Source organism: Oryctolagus cuniculus, chromosome 7 (assembly GCF_051225735.1).
Source record: "Oryctolagus cuniculus isolate XC-2025 breed Fujian yellow rabbit chromosome 7, ASM5122573v1, whole genome shotgun sequence".
Classification (NCBI taxonomy): Eukaryota; Metazoa; Chordata; class Mammalia; order Lagomorpha; family Leporidae; genus Oryctolagus; species Oryctolagus cuniculus.
Window position 1 is genome coordinate 143318704 of NC_142873.1, and position 18480 is coordinate 143337183.

An 18480-nucleotide genomic window follows, 5' to 3' on the forward strand; every position below is an offset into this window, starting at 1 on the left:
TGAATTGGGAATGCTGGGGACCCCTCTGAAGCCCCCCTCCACCCCTTCCTGGGAGGAGAGAGCCATGCCTGTAGCCAGGAGCCAGGGTGCGTCAGGTGCCCAGCTGTTGGGGGAGGGGGCAGGAGGAAAACAGAATTTAGGAAACACTCTGTGATTGGCAGTTTCAGATGTCTGTGGTGAGTCCCAGCAGCCCACAGGTGGCAAGAATGAGTCTTTTTTTTTTTTTTTTTTTTAAGATTTATTTATTTATTTTGAAGTCAGAGTTTCACAGAGAGAGACAGAGAGGAAGAGAGGCAGAGAGAGAGAGAGGTCTTCCATATGCTGGTTCACTCCCCAATTGGCCACAATGGCTGGAGCTGCACTGATCCGAAGCCAGGAGCCAGGAGCTTCTTCCAGGTCTCCCATGTGGGTGCAGGGGCCCAAGGAATTGGGCCATCTTCCACTGCTTTCCTAGGCCATTGTAGAGAGCTGGTTCGAAAGTGGAGCAGCTGGGACTTGAACCAGCACCCATATGGAATGCTGGCACTGCAGGCGGCGGCTTTACCTGCTGTGCCACAGCGCTGGCCCCGCGTGAGTCTTACAGCTGGGAGAAGACCTGAGAAAACTGAGGCATAGAGGGAGGGGCAAGAAGTAGTTTCCTAAGCACACTTCTTCCGTGTGTCTGATACTCCCCTCTAAAGCTCCGTGGAGTTCCCTGTTGTATAAGTGAGGACTTACGGAAGACACAGCACTTGACCGAGACCATAGTAGATGTAAGCGGTCAGGGCTGACCCCTGGTCTCTCTGAACTTAAGGCCTCCTCTTTTTACCCCTCACTTTATTTGAAAGGCATAAAGATAAAAAGATCTCTCATCCACTGGCTCGCTGTCCAAATGACTACAACAGCCAGGGATGGTTCAAGCCAAAGCCAGGAGCCAGGAACTCAATCTGGGTCTCCCCGGAGGTGTCGGGGAGCCAAGTGCTTGAGTCATCTGCTGCCGTCCAGGGTGTGTGTGTGAGCAGGAAGCTGGATTGGAAGTGGAGGAGCCTGGACGGGAACCCAGCCACTCCCAGTGTGAGATGCAGGCATCCCAAGCAACACATTAATCACTGCACCAAATGGCTGCCCTCCAAGGCCTCTCCACCCTCCAGAATGTGTACGCCCAAGCATCCCTAGCGGGTGACCAAAGCCAGTCTCGGCCTCTTCTCACTCAGCCCCCTGGAGAAGCCGCCTGAAGCAGGAGATCAGCTCATCTCCCGCGGACAAAGTCCTGCGTGCCGGGAAGAGGTGCCCTGGAGAGCTAGAGTCTGCGGCAGCTGAACAGAGACGCTCTGTTCCTTCCCAGAGACTCCTGGACCCAGTCTGGACCCGCACGGCAGGGGTAGCTTGCCCAGAAAAGGCATCAGCATCCCGTTCCCTGCACTCCCTCCTCCACCGCAGCCGGGGCCAGGGAGGTGCTGCTGGAAGCGAGCTCCAGAGCCCCCGAGAGAGGAAGCCCCCTCACCCCCGGCTCTGTTTTCCAGGACATGCCCCAGCCGCGGCTCGCTCTCAACTGCGTGGGCGGGAAGAGCTCCACGGAGCTGCTGCGGCACTTAGCGTAAGTCCCCGAGGCCCAGTGACCGGTGCCGGCCAGGGCCAGGTTGGCGTGTGGGGTAGGAAAGTGGGACTGAGGTCACCCAGCTCTCTGGGCACTGCTTTCTCCTCTCCCCCTAGATGACCTCTGGGGAGCCTGACCAGCTTCATTTTTCCAAAGGAGTCCAGGAATAGGCTGCTGAGCTCTCAAATAAGGGAGTGGTCAAGAATTCATGACCCAAGGGCACCCTAAAAGGCACTCAGTCCTGGTTATTAGCTCTTAAAGCTTTTATTGGCTTTTAAAAGATTTTCCTCATTTTAGAGGTAACATTGTACCTATTAGACAGCATTTCGAAAGCATGTGAAAGTACACAGGAAAGCTGAAGCTTGAACGCCACCTGTCAGCCCTCACCCCTGGGGACAGCGCGTCCTTGTCTTCTTCAATAGAAACTTCTCCAGCTAGGGGGCGCCCGAGAGACACTGCCCTGCCACATGCGTTCACCGGGCGCTTGGTACCAGGTCGAGCAGCGGAGACACTGAAGTGCCCCCGAGAACTGCGGGCTAGACGCTAGATGTGCAGATGGGCTGTGTGGCCACACAGCTGTGCTGAGACCCACCGGGCACTTCCTGTGCACCGGGGCCTGACCCAGCCCTCCTGCAGCCCCTGGGCGGGGCACACTCTTCTGGTCTGCATTTCCTAGCTATGCGTAGCCCAGAGAGGGCCATCGCCTTGCCCACGATCTGGTAGGCAGAACCAGGCTTGACTGCAAACGTCGGTGACTCCGGAAGGCACCCTTCAGACCTGGCAGCCTCTGGGGCCCACTGCAGCCCCCACGTCACTGCCGGAGGAAGCCTTGTGCTGTGGCTGCAGCCCAGGCACTGGAGTCAGGAACACCGGGGTGAAGCCCCAGCTCAAGTCTCTTCATCCGTAAGACTGGGTGATATCAACCTGTTCTGCCCGCGAAGGCTAGTCTGCAGGACATGGAGATGATGCAGAAATCGCTGTGTAACTCAGGGCCGGGCTTTAGCTTCCTCGGGTGCAAAAGAAATTCAGAGTGCTCCCTGGGGTCACTGACAGCTAACAGCGTGCTTAGAACGGTGCCTGGCCCACGGGACACGTTAGCTCTTCATATGGACCAGGTGTGGGGGATGGGGGAGGGCATGGCTCCTTGGGAGCTGCAAGTGCCATGGAAGAAAGCTCGGGCCCAAACTCCCCAGAGCCTCAGGGACAGAGACTGCCTCACACAGCAGCTGCTGTCACCTTGTCACTTTGTCGTTTACAGTGGCTGGCTTCCTCCCCATTGTCCCCAAATGTGCCTCAGGTCATCCTTCATCCACAAACTCCCGAAGGAGCCTGGGGGGGCGGGGGGGCACGGGTTGAACAAGCAGCACCTAGCTTATCAGCTTCTAAGCACAGCACCCTTGCTCCTGTTTGCTGAGGTGGGCGTGTGGATGGCAGGGGTCACCCCTGCCTGTTAGCTATTCACCACACTGACCCTTAGAGTGGACACTGACAGACAGATGAGGTCTGGACCCTTTCCCAGGTACCCCCACGGTCGCCTGCCTGGAAGGGGACCAGGGCTGTGCGTGCCTGGGGCTGCTCTCTGTAGAGCACACTTCCTTGTGGCACTTCATCAGAGCCTGACCAGGGAGATTGGCTCATTCGGCTCCCAACCCTCGCTAAATATCCAGGTCACCTGGAGGGTGTGTGTTTCATACCGATTTGTGCCTCCTGCTTGATTAGGTCTGGGGTCAGGGCTAGGAATCTGTACTTTGAAACCCTTCCCCAGGGATTCGGAGCACAAGCTTAGGCACAGGGGTAGGAACTGAAGCACCATAGCAGGTTCCAGATAGGCTGGGTCTCTGCCTGCACCCACTGTGTTCTCTCTGGATTCTCCAGGCCTGGGGGCACCATGGTGACCTACGGCGGGATGGCCAAGCAGCCCGTCATAGCCTCTGTGGTAAGCTGGTGGGGGAACCTGCTGGGAGTTGGGGGCCCAGATGCCTCAGCCAGGCCCCTGCCCTGGGAGGGACTCAGCCTTAATGGGCCTGAAGTCCTGGTCCTCAGAGCCCTGTGTCCCCTCCCTGTCCGCAGAGCCTGCTCATTTTTAAGGACCTCAAACTTCGGGGCTTTTGGTTGTCCCAGTGGAAGAAGGACCACAGCCCAGGTGAGTGGATGATGGCCCCAGTCCCGGGGTCACAGGACAGCTCAGTGCCTAAGAACGGCTGCAGAAGTGACCCACCTACTCTGAGCCCTGCAGAGGTGACTGGGTCTGCAGCCCACGGCGAGATAAAGGAAAGCAGCCTCTACCCACACCTGCCCCTCCACCACTCAGCAGCCGCCCAGCTCCACCCTAGTCCAGGTCTGTGGGTCGGAGCCATCACTGCCGCCAGTCTGAAGGATAGCGGCTGCCTGCCCAGCAGCTGGGGGCGGGGGAGGGGGCCCTCCCACACTCCTCCGTCCCTTCCGGGATCTCACTGTGCCGGATACAGGTGGGGACCAGACTGGCAAAGCTGGGACTCCCATGCTCTCCTGGAGCTCCGCACCAGCCCTGCCACATGGGCAGCCCGTGCTGTGCCAGCTCAGCAGGCTGCAGCTCCCTGTGCCCGGCTGACTGCCTCTGCCCTCCTGCAGCCCAGTTCAAGGAGCTGATCCTCACGCTGTGTGATCTCGTCCACCGAGGCCAGCTCCGCGCCCCTGCCTGCACTGAGGTCCCGCTGCAGGACTACCAGCGTGCCTTGGAGGCCTCCACGAAGCCCTTTGTATCCACAAAGCAGATTCTCACCATGTGACCGTCCCGGAGAGGCAGAGTGGAGCGGACGGGCAGACTGGCTGCAGGGCCCCGTCCAGCCCTGCTGCTCCTCACTGCCTCTTCCTGCCAGCAGGACTGCGAAGCCGGCCAAGGCTTCCCCGCCAGCCAGCCTTAGGTTGTCTAATAAAGTCTGAATTTCCTAAAGACACAAAGCCCTCCCTGTGCACCCGCCCCCTCCTGCCCTTCCCTCATCTGGTCCCCAGCAGCCCCCTCCAGAGCAGCCTGAAGGCAGAGCCTGGGTGGGCACTGGCAGGTGCAGCAGCCAGTAAGCTGTGACCTCTGCCCTCAAGCTCTGCCAGCCCACAGGGAGACCAGTAGAATCTCACTTCCCGGGTAGTGTGTGGCTCAGTCCCTGGCAGGGTTGGCTGGGCTGAGGCCCTCAGCCCTGAGAACCGAGGACAAGCTGCAGCACCCTCATGAAGCTCACTCTAACGCTGCACCAGTGGTTCCCAGCCAGAGGCAACTTCGCCCCCTGGGGTGGCTAGGGACATTTTTGATTGTCATGACTTGCAGAGGAGGGGTTTGTTGGCATCCAGTGAGCAGGGGTCGGTGATGCTCGTGAACATCCCACAGTCCCCAGGGCAGCTTCTCGCATCCCAGTGTTCACGTGCAGCTGTTGGGAAACCCTGTGTTCAACAATCCCGGCATCATGACTGCCGTGACCAGTGCTACAAAGAAGACATGTAAGGGGCTAAAAGAGTGCACCTGGGATCCTGGCCTTGGCCCTGCGTCAGGGAAGGTGTCCTTGAGGTGAGGTTTGAAAGGCTCTGAAAAAATATAGATTTGGGAGACAAGCTTTGTGGCACAGAGTGAAGCCACCACTTGGGACGCCTGTGTCCCATCCTGGAGTGCCTGGAATTGAGTCTCAGGGCTGCTACCCTTGCAGTCCAGCTCCCTTGGGAGGCAGCTAATGTTGGCCAAGTACGTGGGTTCCTGTCACCCATGTGGCAGATGTGGATGGAGTTCCTGGTTCCTGGAATTGACCTGGCCTGGACCCAGGTGTTTCAGGCATTTGGAGAGCAAACCAGCAGATGGAAGATCTCTCTTACTTTGCCTTTCAAATAAATAAATTAATTTAAAAAAAGCTTTATTCAGGCAAAGTATGACAATGAGACTTTCTCCATGATCCACCTGCTCAAAGCAAAGGACAGGTGCTTTGGGCTGTTTCCCTTATCACCTGGCCCTCCATACCTTGTCAAGAGCCTCATTCAGGGTGTACGAGTGCCTAGTGTGTGGCTCGCAGTTAGGGATACCAGTAAAAAATGAGGTGCTGGCCCTCAAGTTGCTTGGTCTGGTCCAAGATACCATGCCAGTGAAGCGATGAGGCCACTGATAACGGAGGTGTTTGGAGGGCCAAACACTCAACGTCCCAGCTCTGCCCGAGGACGTCAGGGAAGGGTTCCTGGAGAAGTGCTGTCCGTGGGAAAACGGACCCAACAAAGCACCCGGGAGGGTCTGAGGGCCTGGTGCTCGGGAAACTGCAGACAGATGCGTGCTGCAGCTGCCTGAGATGTGCGGGGAGTCGAGAATTGGAGTGGAGTGTGGGCTGCGGGGTCACAGCACCAAGGGCCACGAGCTGAACTTGCCCAGAAGCCTGCGGGAGGCAATGAGAGATTTTAAGCAGCCAAGCAACGTGGAGAAAGTGGCCCGGAAGGTTTAAGTGCAAGTGTGTGTACGGACTCCCAGCCTGACAGTCTTGCCTGCAGGAGCCCTGTGTGCATGTTCTGGGAGAGGACGCAGCTTCAGCCGTGGACAGAGAAAGGGGTCTGCAGTGGCTTCTGGGTAGAATCTGTCACCTTGTACCCCTGGGCTCAGCCCGTTGCTTCCTGTTCCCTATCCTCTGTCCTCTATGTTAGTGGGACAGGTGAAAAAGGCCTGAGAGGGAGGGAAAGTTGTCCAAAGGCTACAGGAGTCAAAGTTCCCGTTTCTTCAGGGGAAATCCCAAGGTTGGGGGTAGGGAGAGTGCTGAGCCTGCAGCCACTGTGAGGAGGCAGGTGGGGAGGAGGAAGGTGCCCAAGCTCACGCCCAGAGAGCTCATGGGGGAGTTTACAGAATGCCTGGAGTACAGGGAGGGGAGCCCCACTGCCCCTTTAGAGGCCTCAGGGTGACACCTGAAGGTCTTTAAAGGATGACTGTTGGGGCCAGCGTGTGCACAGTGGAATAAGCTGCTGCTTATACCAGCCTCCCAGCTTGAGTCCCGGCTGCTCCGCTTCCAGTCCAGCTTCCTGCTAATGTGCCTTGGAAGGCAGCAATGACAGCTCAAGCACTCGGGCCCCTGCCACCCATGTGGCACATGAGGATGGAGTTCCTGGCTCCTGGCTCTGGCCTGGCACAGACCCAGCTATTGTGGCCATTGGGGGAGTGACCAGTGGATGGAAGATGTCTCTCTTCCTCTACTACTCTGTCATTCTGCCTTTCAAATAAATTTTTTCAAAGGATGCTTATAATTTATTCAAAGGAGAAAAGCATTACAGAATAAAAGACCACATTTAGCAAAATTATATAGGCAGGACATTTGGGTCAGAATTTTCTCATTTTCCCCAAATACACGGTCTTCCTTTGAATGAAAACCTACAACTTTAAGGTGAGCACATGGTAAGCTGGAATAAACACTGTAAAAGTATTTCCCTGCCTCCCTTACCTCTTCAACTGCCCTTTTTCTGTTCTAATATTTATTTATTTGAAAAGCAGACTTACAGAGGCAGAGAGAGAGGTCTTCCATCCACTGGTTCACTCCCCAAATGTCTGCAATGGCCAGAGCTGGACCGATTCAAAGCCAGGAGCCTGGAGCTTCTTCCAGGTCCCCAACATGGGTGCAGGGGCCCAAGGACTTGAACCATCTTCTGCTTTTCCAGGCCATAAAAAAGAGCTGGATTGGAAATGGAACAGCCAGGACTCGAACTGGCATCCGTATGGGATGTCAACTGCTCCACTTCTAATCCAGCTCCCTGCTGATGGCGCTGGGAAAGCAGTGAAGATGGCCAAAATGCTTGGGCGCCTGCCCCCATGTGGGAGACCTGCAATAAGCTCCTGGCTTTGGCCTGGTTCAGTTGGCCATTGTGGCCATTTGGGGAGTGAACCAGCAGATGGAAGACCTCTCTCTCTGTCTCTGCCTCTCTGTAACTCTGCCTTTCAAATAAAATAAAATAAAATCTTTAAAAAAAAGCTGGAGAAGCCAGGAATCAAACCAACACCCATTGATGTTGGAGTCACAGGCAACAGCTACGCCACACACCAGCCCATCATTGAGATCTTTTAAAAAAAAAATAATGGTCATCACACCACACAGTCCCAATTCCTGTGGCCCAGCAGTTGGCCGGGGGGCTGACTCCCTTCTCAGGATGCCTTGATTTTATTCTTGACACATCAAGCGAAGAGTTCAGATCTCTCTACATCTGTATCACGAGGCAGAGGGAGAAAGTGAGACTCTGCAGTCTTGAAGCAGTCCAGGTGAGAGATCATTTAGTCAATCGATCAATATTTTGAGCGCTCGTGTGACAGGCACTGTTGTAGATGTTAGGAATGTAGCACAAGGCAAAACAAGTGACCCGCTACCAGTAAGCTGCTAGCAGAAGATGACACTGAATGAACAAGGTAATAACCAGCGTATGTTGGTATAGGAAAGAAAACACAGAGGCACCGTAACGGCCGAGGGTCCCTGACAGGGCAGGCAAGTCGGGTGTGAGGCCTGAATGAGGGGCCAGCTGCACGCAGGCAGAGGGGGCAGCATCCGTGCGAGCCCTGAGGGGCAGACAGTGTGGTGAGACCCGGACAAGGTGAGGCAGTGGGCACGGGGAGAAGTAGCTGGACTCACGAACATTCACAAGCACAGACTGAATGTGGCCGCGGAAGGCTGAACCTCGGCACCTGCCAGACAGAAACGCTGCTTCCTAACCCTGGAACAGGGAGAGGAGCAGGTTCTGGAGCAGGCACTCCCCTGCTGCGGGCAGGACTCTTTCCATCTGTACAATAGGTTTATCAGAGACAACCAAGGTATCAGAGACAACCAAGGTTAGTGCTGGTGATAAAGGGTACTATGATCTTCACACCTCACTAACATCCAAATGACGGAAAGAATGCAAAATAAAACTCAGCTCTAAAATTAACAGACTAAACCATGGGAGTTTTTTTTAAGGATTTATTTATTATTTGAAGGGCAGAGGTTTTTCAATTTTTTGTTGTTGTTGTTGAGCGTGAGGGAGAGGCATCTTCCATCCACTGGCTCACTCCTCAAACAGCTGCAACAGCCAGTCCAAAGCCAGGAGCCAGGAGCTTCCTCCGGGTCTCCCACGTGGCTGGCAGGGGCCCAAGGACTTGGACCATCTTCCGCTACTCTCCCGGGCACATGAGCTGGGAACTGATTAGGAAGTAGAGCAGCCAGGACTCAAACCAGAACCCATATGGGATGCCGGTGTCACAGGTGGCGGCTTTACCCGCTACCCACAACACCAGCCCCAAGATTTCTTTTTTTAAAACTTCAGAGTGAGGAAGGACTTTCAAAGTATAACACAAAACTAGAATCAAAGAAAAGGGGTGTCTAAATTCAATTCCATAAGTAGCTAGTGTTTTTGCATAGCAAGACACACCCTAGAGAAAGGCATTTAGCATTTAGCCTAGGGGTTAAAACGCCCACATCCCACAGTAAGAATACCGGGCTTCAGTTTCTGGCTCTAGCTCCGGATTCCAGCTTCCTACCCAAGCAGCGCCTGGGAAGCAGTGGTGATGGCTCGAGTAACTGGGTGCCTGTCACCCACACGGAAGACCTGCACGGAGTCCCAGCTCCTAGCTTCACCCACGCCCCCACCACCTCTGATGCAGGCACTGGGGAGTGGGCACACAGATGGAAACTCTGTCTCTGTTTCACTGCCTCTCAAAGTAGGTTGAAAAGTCAAACAACAAATGAGAAATATTTGTCTTGGTAGACAGTTGATTTTCCCAATATACAGTGAGCTCTTCTGACTCAGTAAGAGAACAGGGAGGGCGCCCTGGCGCAGTGGTTAAGTCCCTGCTCGGGACACCTGCATTCCTGTGGGAACAGCTGCTTCCGGTGCACTGCAATCCAGCTCGCACCATGGGAGGCAGCAGACGATGGCCCTGCACCCCTGTGGGAGACTGGAACCGAGCTCTGAGCTCCTGGCTTCGGCATGGCCCAGCCCAGGCTGTTCAGGGTATTTGGAAAGTGAGCCAGCAGATGGAAGATCTCTCTCTGCCTTTCAAGTAAAAGGAAGACAAATAATTTTTTAACAAGAAAAATGGGCAAAGGATATAAACAGACACAGAGAGGAAAATATAATTTTATCTTAAACATATGAAGAGAGGCTCACTCCAATAAAAATAACTGCAAATTAAAAAAACTCAGAGATACTATTCTTCACCTACCAGTTTGACAAATAACAAAAAGTTTCCTAAGAGCGTGGACGAGGATACGGGGAAACAGGCACTCACAAAGAACTGAGCAATAGCGATCAAAACAACATATGTCCACACCCTGCGATTCAAATATCCTACTTCCAGGAACCCTACACATATTTAGTCATTCACTGCAGCTTGCAATTAAGACCAAGGTCCTCTGCTGGTGCAAGCAGCCAGTGTGTGTAAAATGCTATGAGCCTCACAGACAGGCCCGAGGACGCCCTGGTTGTACTCCTGTGGAATGACCTTTGGAATTTACTACGTACAGAACATATGCATCCTAGTATCTGCTTCATTTATATGGGTACACTAACTGATTATTTAGAGAAAATAAATGGCTAGAAAACAGCAAGGCAGAGTTCACGGCGAATCACTGACAGCTAGACGAAGGCCACCGCGAGCCCCACCCTATGCAATTCCATCACCTACCTGTCAGTCAAGCCGCCCCTTCAACTCCGCCCCGGGGAAGTCCGCTCTCTCACCTTTTAAATAAACTGCACCACTCTGCGCCTTCGCTAAGCAGAAGACAAGAGCCTGGATTAAAAGCAGACCCTACGTCTCCCGCTTTAATTTGAATCTCGAGTTATCCTTACAAAACAAGCCAAGAAGCAAAATCCTCCTGTGGCTCTAGGCACACTGCGTGGGCAGGGGATCAGTAATTACTGAGCTCCCAGGACATTCCAGACACCGTCCCAACCACTTCCACTCATGCTACCCGACTGGACCATCCTGCTAGTCCACCGAGACAGACACAGATCATTTAACAGGACAGAAAACAAACTCCATGGGGCGTAGCGGGTAAAGCCGCCGCCTGCAGTGCCGGCATCCCATAAGGGCGCCGGTTCTAGTCCCAGCTGCTCCACTTCCGATCCGGCTCTCTGCTATGACCTGGGAAAGCAGTAGAAGATCAACCAAGTCCTTGGGCCCCTGCACCCTCGTGGGAGACCCAGAAGAGGCTCCTGGCTTCGGATCGGCACAGCTCCGGCCGTTGCGGCCGGAGTGAATCAGCGGATGGAAGACCCTCTCTCTCTCTCTGCCGCTCTGTAACTCTGTCTTTCAAATAAATAAATCTTTAAAAAAAAGAAAGAAAACAAACTCCCCTGCTCAAGTAGTTTACCCAGTGTCACCGCCAGCCTAACTGCAAAGCTCTAGGCTTCTCCGTGTCTCCCCATCGCTTCCATGTAAACTAAGCGTCCAGTTTATAGTTTATTGGGCACTAACGAGGTGCCGGGAAGTACCAAGAGCTTAACGTACCTCTTCTCCCAAACGAGTAATCCTCACACAACTCAAAGAGGTGGGAATTCCTGTCCCCCTTTCACAGAGAAGATGGAGAAGCCTAGAAGATATCGCGCGAGACGAGCCCCAGGTCAAGACAATGTAAACATTTGGAAGCCAGGTTGAATTCCAAAGTTCCTGCTCTACAGCCGAAACCACTCCCGGTTCAAAGGACAAAGGCACGAACGCTCGCCGGGCGCCGGCAGGCAGGCGCATTTCCGGGGGGAGGGGCGAAGCCGGGGCATGCGGAAGGCGGCCACGGCGAGCTCGCGAGAAGACGTGCTGGGAAGAGGGTGGTCAGCGCCGCCTGTCGATCACCTGGTCCCGCCCCAACGCAGGCGCGCCCCCGGACGAGCCCCGCCCCCCAGCCTTGGTCGGGCGGGAAGCGAACGCGCGCTCCCTCCCGTTACCCTCCGCCTGAGGGAAGGGCGGGGGAAGCGGAGGCGCGCGCTCGCGAGCTGCGTGCCCGCGTACGTCGCCGGGGTTCGGCTGCGTCGGTCCCGCCGCCCGCCCGTTGCCGCCGCCGCCGTGCTCTTGCTTCGCCGGCCGCCGCCTAAGGGGGGCTGGGGCCGGGGCCAGCCGCCACCACCATTGCCGGGATGCCGCGGGTATACATCGGCCGCTTGAGCTACCAGGCCCGGGAGCGCGATGTGGAGCGCTTCTTTAAGGGCTACGGGAAGATCCTGGAGGTGGATCTAAAGAACGGGTGAGGAGGGCGAAAGAGGGGCCGGCCGGGTGGGGACCGGGCTCCGGAGGTGGCAGGGGGCCGCGCGGACGGGAGAGGGTCCCCAGCGCGGCGCCCAGCAGCTGCCGGCCTGGTCCGGCTCCGCCATGGTGGCGGCGCCTCGGGGGCGCGGGTAGGCCCCGGCTCCCACTGCGCCTGCGCGGGTGGGGGTGGTGGCGGGATAATGGGAGCGGTGGGGAGGCCCGGAGTGGGACCGCGAGAGGGAACCCCCGCGTGGGCTTGGAGCGGGCGGGAGGGCGCAGCTCCCGGGCGGCCGGAGGCCAGGCTCTGGGAGTGGGGCCTGGTTCGTCTCCGGCCGGAGACCGACCTTTCCCGCTCCGGGGGCTGCTGGAAATAAACAGGATTTCCTCCTCCTCTTCACCTCTTGCCCAGTCTGGTGGATCGGACGGTGCCAGGGCGTCTCTCCGGGACGGGAGCTCTGGAGGGAGGCCTCTTTTTTCCAGACTTGCCATGTGCCACACTTTTTTTGGGCGGGAGACTCCAGTTTGAGTAGTCTGGTTGACAGTTTCGAAAGTATGGTCTTGCCGCGCTGAGCGCTTTCGCCGTGCCCTCCCTATCTGAGGGTAAAGTCAACTTTTAGCTTGTTATCTGTCAGACTCCGAGCAGAGCTTCCATTCTGTAGTTTCCGCTCCCTAGCTTGCAAAAAAAAAAAAAAGGCTTTGCTTTTGTAGAATGTGTTGGAGAAGAGGGGCCACCCTGGCTAGTGTCTGCTGGTTGGTGCAGGGGGAGCCCCACGGTCTGCGATTGCTAACTTACTGCTGTCCCGGATATGGTCTGTTGGTTGTGTTCCTGAGCTACTTTGGCAGGGGGAAATGGGTGAGGAAGGAGGCCTGAAGGGGGACCGGGAAGTGTTAGGTAGGACTTGGAAAACGTGCACATAAAAACTGGGGGCAACATTTTAGGGCACTAAGCCTTGGGTGTTAGAAACACCCTTGGCTTTTAAAAAAAAGGTCCCTCTGCGTCGCAACAGGTCTGATGTGACTGCAGCTTGCTCCCCAGTGTGACATGAGCAGCTGGACTTGACAGGTCCTGAAAGCACGTGTCCTTAAGTTGTCTGGCTGTTAAAACTTGGCCATTGGAAAGGCTCACCTTGAGGAGAGCAGTGAAGAAGAACACTGCTGCAATGAACTGCTTATTGTGTCTACTGATTTCTTCTAGCATCAATTAAAAGGCTTAGAAAATTACTCATTTTGTATGATGGAACTTTCAGTTCTTAAGGAATGTGCTAGATAAGGGGGGGGGTGTTGTGATATGTATGTGAAAAAATTAGAACTCCCCCTTTTTCCAGAGCTTTCTGGAAGTTGACAGAACAGCTAACTTTTGTGGAGGAAATGTGGATCTGGAAGCCAGACAAGCCTGGGTCCGGCCTTGGCTGTGCTACATAAATACCTGTAGACAGGTTCTGTCTCTGAACCTGTTTTTGTCATGTACATGGAAAAGGAAGATGGGAGATAATAGCAGGAAGTGATAGCTACAATCGTTTAAAAAAAGTCATGAGGAGGCATCTTAGCTTACTGGTGTTTGATAACATAAGGCACGTGTGTTGAAGTTCCTTTTCTAAGATACTCCGTAATAGTAAGCAGGAAATGGTGTGGATGGGGGTGGGGGGAGGGGGCTGGTTAATCGATCCAGTGTGTTGATAACTCACCAACAAGATAGCCACTGCTGTGCAAATTAAATGGGGGGGGGGGGGGACAGAAGAACAGTTCTGCTATCCAGTGAATTGTTAACAACATGCACTTTGGATTAAGGAATGATTGCTCTCTAAAATTTGGAATGGCTTACTTGAGAAGATGTGCTTGAGATGGACTTGAAGTCTGGAATGGATTGTCTAAGAAAGGAATTCAGAGGCTCTGGAAGGCAGGATTGAGCAACCCAGGAAATGGTGAGATAAAGAGGAGGGAGACTTCCAGGCCCTTTATACTGGGGTCTTTTTTTAGGAACTAAACCTGGATAGGCATGAAATCTGTCATTGAAAAGTCAAGGTTGAAATGAAGACTGGGGAGTCATGTCAGGGATTTGAAGCGATGATAATCACCAAATGGCACACAATATGACCTCCTGGGAACATTCAGGAATCATTGCAGAGGAAAATGACTTCTGAGAAGAGGACCAGTAGTAAGGATGTATTTCAACCAAGAAGAGACGGGTAGGTGGTCTGGAAGGAAGGAATAACTACAGAAGAAGACATTTTAGCTACATTTGTAAGCTTGTAGTCCCCAAACTGAGAAGTATAGCAAATCTCCCTGCTGAGAAGCGTCTTTGAACATAGCTGGATTGTGATTATTAGTCATTAAAACTCAAAAGCAGATTCTGAATGAATGGGACTTGTGGAATTGCCGAAGAGTTCAGATTTGTTGAAATGTGACATCAGTAGATATGTTAGGCTAAAGGGGTCAGTAAAGTTCAGAATTAATTAAATGAAGCATAAAATACTTGCATAACAGAAAGGTGACCAAATGAGGGCGCATATGGGCTCTACAGAGAAGATTGGTGTCCGGGAAAGGATTCCGTGGATCTACAGGTTGGGAGAAGAAGTGTATGTGCAGTGGTTCACCATGTGCCATTTCATTGTACCGGAGGGCCTGTGTTTTAGAGAACCTCTCTTGAGTGTTCAGTCTGGGACCACAGACATGTTGTAGATCTACCAGGATCATAAGGACCATTTCAGATCCCCTTACAGTCTTCCGTGTTCCTACCTGCAGCTCTGACTCCAGCAGGATCCACTGTGGAGAGCAATGGGGAGGGGCAAGGAAAATCCTGGGATTTTCATATAAAGTGTAGAAGGCTTTTTAGTACAAGAGTTTATCTTTTGTCACAAGATCTTGTAGTTTCAGAGATGTGTTAATTATTCTGTAATTTAGTTAATGAATAAAACATATCACATCCTAAGATTATTTTACCTGCCTAGTAGCTGAAAGGATAAACTTCAAATTTTTGAAGTTTGTTTTGTTTTGCGTTCATTAAAGTCATGAATTATAACTCTCAAGGTGGGGCAGGCGTTTCCCACATTGAATTGCCAGGGTTTAGTCTCCTGGTTCAGCCTCCTGACCCTAGCTTCCTGCTACTATAGCCCTGGGGAGACTGGGCTGTGAATTTCAGAGTCCCCAACCTGAGAACTATAGCAGATCTTGTAAATAAATTGTAAATAGAATGAAATTGCAGATACAATTTTCAGGGGATGTTCTCTACTTAATTTGTTTTCATGATCTATATGACTATGAAATTTTTGTTTTCACTCTTTTTTAAAAACTGTTCAAGTAGAATGCACCTTAATTTTTAAAATATGTAGTTTAAGTCTCCTTTCAGAGTCAAGTCATTGTTCTGTGTGGATCACTGTAGGGCATTGTTAGGCCTGAGAGCCCGAGGAAGCTCTGCCAATTCCAGAACCTACACAGGGATTTTTCTCTTTGACTGAATCCTTGATGGGAGCTTGTTTTTTCCTTCATCTTTCCCTTTAAAAGGCATTTGGTTAGTTTGATGTTCCAGGTTATTGGTTTCTGGTTAGTTGAGTTATTAATGTATTCTTAACCATGTGAGATTATTTCTATCCACCTCCCAAGTGACAGATATATACGTTTTCATTTTATGATAATACTACAACTAATGAGTGACAGTAATTATAAAGAAAAAGCAAATACTTTCCCCTAAGGGAGCCCACCACTGCTATGTTCATAGGCCGATCTGCCAGCCCCAGTCGTCATGTCCCATTTAAACCCACATGAACCAAGGTTTTGAGTCTGTTCAGAAAAGTAAAGCATTTGGTTCTGGGTTACTTTTATGGTTATCTAAGAAGAAATTAAAAAGCTTTGATTTAAAGGAGTATGCTGTTTAGATGTAATTAAAATTAAAGACCCATTCTTTTTGTATTTTAACATTTCAAAGTAGCACATATTTCTGGTCCTAAAAATTTTACATGTTCATAAAATTTTTTAATATTGAGGACAGAAAATTTTAAATGGCACTGTCTGCTTTTTGGGTACATGATTTTGCCTTTTTCATACAATGTTTGTCACTTCCTTCTTTCTAACAGTCTGATGTTTTCCTCTATCATAGGTATTTCCACTGAGAAGTGCTTCTGAATGTACTTAATTAAAATGTTATAAGACAGGTTATAACACTGGTGAATATCCTTATAAAAGTATACAAAGTATTATTACCTTAAGGCAGGTTCCTGAAACATACTAAATTTTTTAAAAAGATTTATTTATTTATTTATTTGAAAGCCAGAGTTACAGAGCTAGGGAGAGAGACAGAGAGAGAGAGCTTCCATCCACTTGTTCCCTCTCCAGATGTCTGCAAAGGCCAAGGCTGGCCAGACCAAAGCCAGGAGCTTATCCAGGTCTCCCATTTGGGTGCAGGGGCCCAAGCACTTGGGCCATCCTCCGCTTCTTTCCCAGGCATATTAGCAGGGAGCTGGATTAGAAGTGGAGCAAGGGGCTGGCGCCGTGGCTCATTTGGTTAATCCTCCATCTTTCTGTGCTGGCATCCCATATGGACACCGGGTTCTAGTCCCAGTTTATCCTCTTCCAGTCCAGCTCTCTGCTGTGGTTCAGGAGAGGGCAGTGGAGGATGGCCCGAGTACTTGGGCCCTGCACCCGCATGGGAGACCAGGAAGAAGCACCTGGCTCCTGGCTTCAGATCGGCACAGCGCGCCAGCCGTAGCAGCCATTTGGGGAGTAAACCAATGGAGAGAAGACCTTTCTGTCTCTCTCTCTCTCTCTCACTGTCTATAACTACCTGTCAAACACATTAAAAATTTTAAAAAAAAATAAAATAAAATAAAAGTGGAGCAAGCAGCCAAGACTTGAATCAGTGCCCAAATGGGTGCCAGCTCTGTAGGCAGCGGCTTAATCCACTGTACTACAATGGCAGTCCCTTTTACTCTCTATTTGATTTCCATTACCTTCTAGACAGTGTTACGTTTGCAACTGCTATGTCAAGATTTCCTATTTTCTGGGGCCAGCGCTGTAGTGTAGTAGATAAAGCTGCCACCCGCAATGTTGGCATCCCATGTGGGCACTGGTTCAAATCCTGGCTGCCCCACTTCTGATCCAGCTCCTTCTGACAGCCTGGGAAAAGCAGCAGAAGATAGCCCACATGATTGGGCCCCTGTCACCTACTTGAGAGATCCAGATTGGCTCCTGGCTTCAGCCTGGCCTAGCCCCTGCCATTGTGGCCATCTGGGGAGTCAATCAGCAGAAGGAAGATATTTCTCTCTAACTTTCAAATAAATAAATAAATCCTTAAAGAAAATTTTCCTGTTTTCTAAACTTTGAACTACCCTTTAAAATATTTTTACATGTTGTAGGTTTTTTTAAATATTAAAATATTTAAAGTTATAAATGAAGGCATCATCTTACATTGTTTAAGGCTCATTCATTCAGCCTACTAGGAATAAAGGATTCAAGAACTTTTTTACAAAACTTTTTGAGTAGAATATAATGTAGGTTCCTTTTAGCCCATTTATGAAAAACAAAGTAGAAAAGTGATAGCGTTAAGAATGCTTCTCAGTGGAAGATGGCCCAGGTCCTTGGGCCCCTGCACGTACTTGGGAGACCTGGAGGAAGCTCCTGACTCCTGGCTTTGAATCAGTGCACTTTCAGCCATTGCTGCCAACTGGGGGAGTAGCCAGCTGATGGAAGACACCGCTCGCTCGCTTGCTCTCGCTTGCTATTGCGCACTCTCTCTCCTTCTCTCTCTCTCTCTCTCTCTCTATGACTCTCTTTGTGTAACTCTTTCAAATAAATAAATCTTTTAAAAAATACTTTTAACATAAGTGAAGTCTTAAGTACAATTTCATATCCTACTTTTTCTGTAACATTAAAATTGCTCTTGTTAACATTTTATTGGATGCATAAAATCCATTGTATGTTATATTGTGATTTACTCAACTATTGCTTAATTCTTGCATCAAAAATAACCCTGTGAGGCTGGTGCTGTGGCATAGTGGATAAAGCTGCTGCCTGCAGTGCTGGCATCCAATATGGGCATCAGTTCAAGTCCCGGCTGCTCCTCTTCCAATCTAGCTCTCTGCTATGGCCTGGTAAAGCAGTACAAGATGGCCCACGTCCTTGGGGCACTGCACCCATGCGGGAGACCGGAAAGAAGCTCCTGGCTTTGGATCGGCACAGCTCCAGCCATTGCAGCCATCTGGGGAGTGAACCAGTGGATGGAAGTCTGTCTGTCTGTCTCTCTCTCTCTCTCTCTCTGCCTCTCCCTCTCTGTAACTCTGCCTTTCAAATAAATAAATCTTTTTAAGAAGTAAGTCTGTGATGGATATTGTGTGCATAAGAATTTTACTTTTTTTTTTCAGATTTATTTATTTATTTGAAAGGCAGAAATAGAAAAGAGAGAGAGAGAAACCTTCCTTCTGCTGGTTTACTCCCCAGCCTGGGCTGGGCCAGGCCAAAGCCAGGAACCAGGAGTTTCTTTTAGGTCTCCCATGTGGGTGCATGGGCCTAAGTACTTGGGCCACCTTCCACTGCTTTCCCAGGTGCATTAGCAGGGAGCTGGATTGGAAGTGGAGCAGCCAGGACTCAAACCTATGCCCATGGGGGAGGCTGGCACTGCAGACAGAGGCTTAACTTTTTTTGTTAAGTTTTATTTATTTATTTGAAAGGGAGAGACAGTGAGAAAGGTCCTCCATCCACTGGTTCGTTCCCCCCAGATGGCCACAACAGC

The 18480-nt window shown here is 51.5% G+C and overlaps 2 protein-coding genes and 1 long non-coding RNA gene across 17 annotated transcripts in view; 2 read left to right on the plus strand and 1 right to left on the minus strand.

Moving 5' to 3' along the window:
• Positions 1 to 4516, plus strand: part of MECR (mitochondrial trans-2-enoyl-CoA reductase) — a 30659-nt gene extending 26143 nt beyond the window's left edge. For 5 of the 7 annotated variants that reach the window (XR_016211174.1, XM_002716066.6, XM_017346528.4 and 2 more), the window contains 4 exons: positions 1503 to 1576; positions 3452 to 3512; positions 3647 to 3719; positions 4187 to 4516. Coding sequence is in view for 4 of the 7 variants with exons in the window: in XM_002716066.6 (XP_002716112.6) it covers positions 1503 to 1576; positions 3452 to 3512; positions 3647 to 3719; positions 4187 to 4344 (366 nt within the window). In the remaining 3 variants the exon portion in view is untranslated. Of the gene's footprint in view, positions 1 to 1193; positions 1577 to 3451; positions 3513 to 3646; positions 3720 to 4186 lie in introns of those variants that run through there. The other 2 variants (XR_016211173.1, XR_016211175.1) reach the window with 2 other exon arrangements.
• LOC127493643 (uncharacterized) lies at positions 214 to 11275 on the minus strand. Of its 3 annotated transcripts, none has more exons than XR_016211177.1 (3): positions 11031 to 11232; positions 10206 to 10291; positions 214 to 604 (listed from the first exon to the last, which is right to left on the minus strand). It is a non-coding gene; the product is annotated as an uncharacterized LOC127493643 (long non-coding RNA). The 3 variants fall into 3 exon arrangements; XR_016211176.1 differs by lacking the exon at positions 214 to 604 and adding an exon at positions 8489 to 8721 and having other exon boundaries at positions 11031 to 11230; XR_007924110.3 differs by lacking the exon at positions 10206 to 10291 and having other exon boundaries at positions 11031 to 11275.
• Positions 11276 to 11322: 47 nt separating this feature from the next.
• SRSF4 (serine and arginine rich splicing factor 4) overlaps positions 11323 to 18480 on the plus strand; it is a 29917-nt gene continuing 22759 nt past the window's right edge. For 2 of the 7 annotated variants that reach the window (XM_070078905.2, XM_070078906.2), the window contains exon 1: positions 11548 to 11757. Coding sequence is in view for 1 of the 7 variants with exons in the window: in XM_051858058.3 (XP_051714018.3) it covers positions 11651 to 11757 (107 nt within the window). In the remaining 6 variants the exon portion in view is untranslated. Of the gene's footprint in view, positions 11758 to 18480 lie in introns of all 7 variants that reach the window. The other 5 variants (XM_051858058.3, XM_089301145.1, XM_051858057.3 and 2 more) reach the window with 5 other exon arrangements.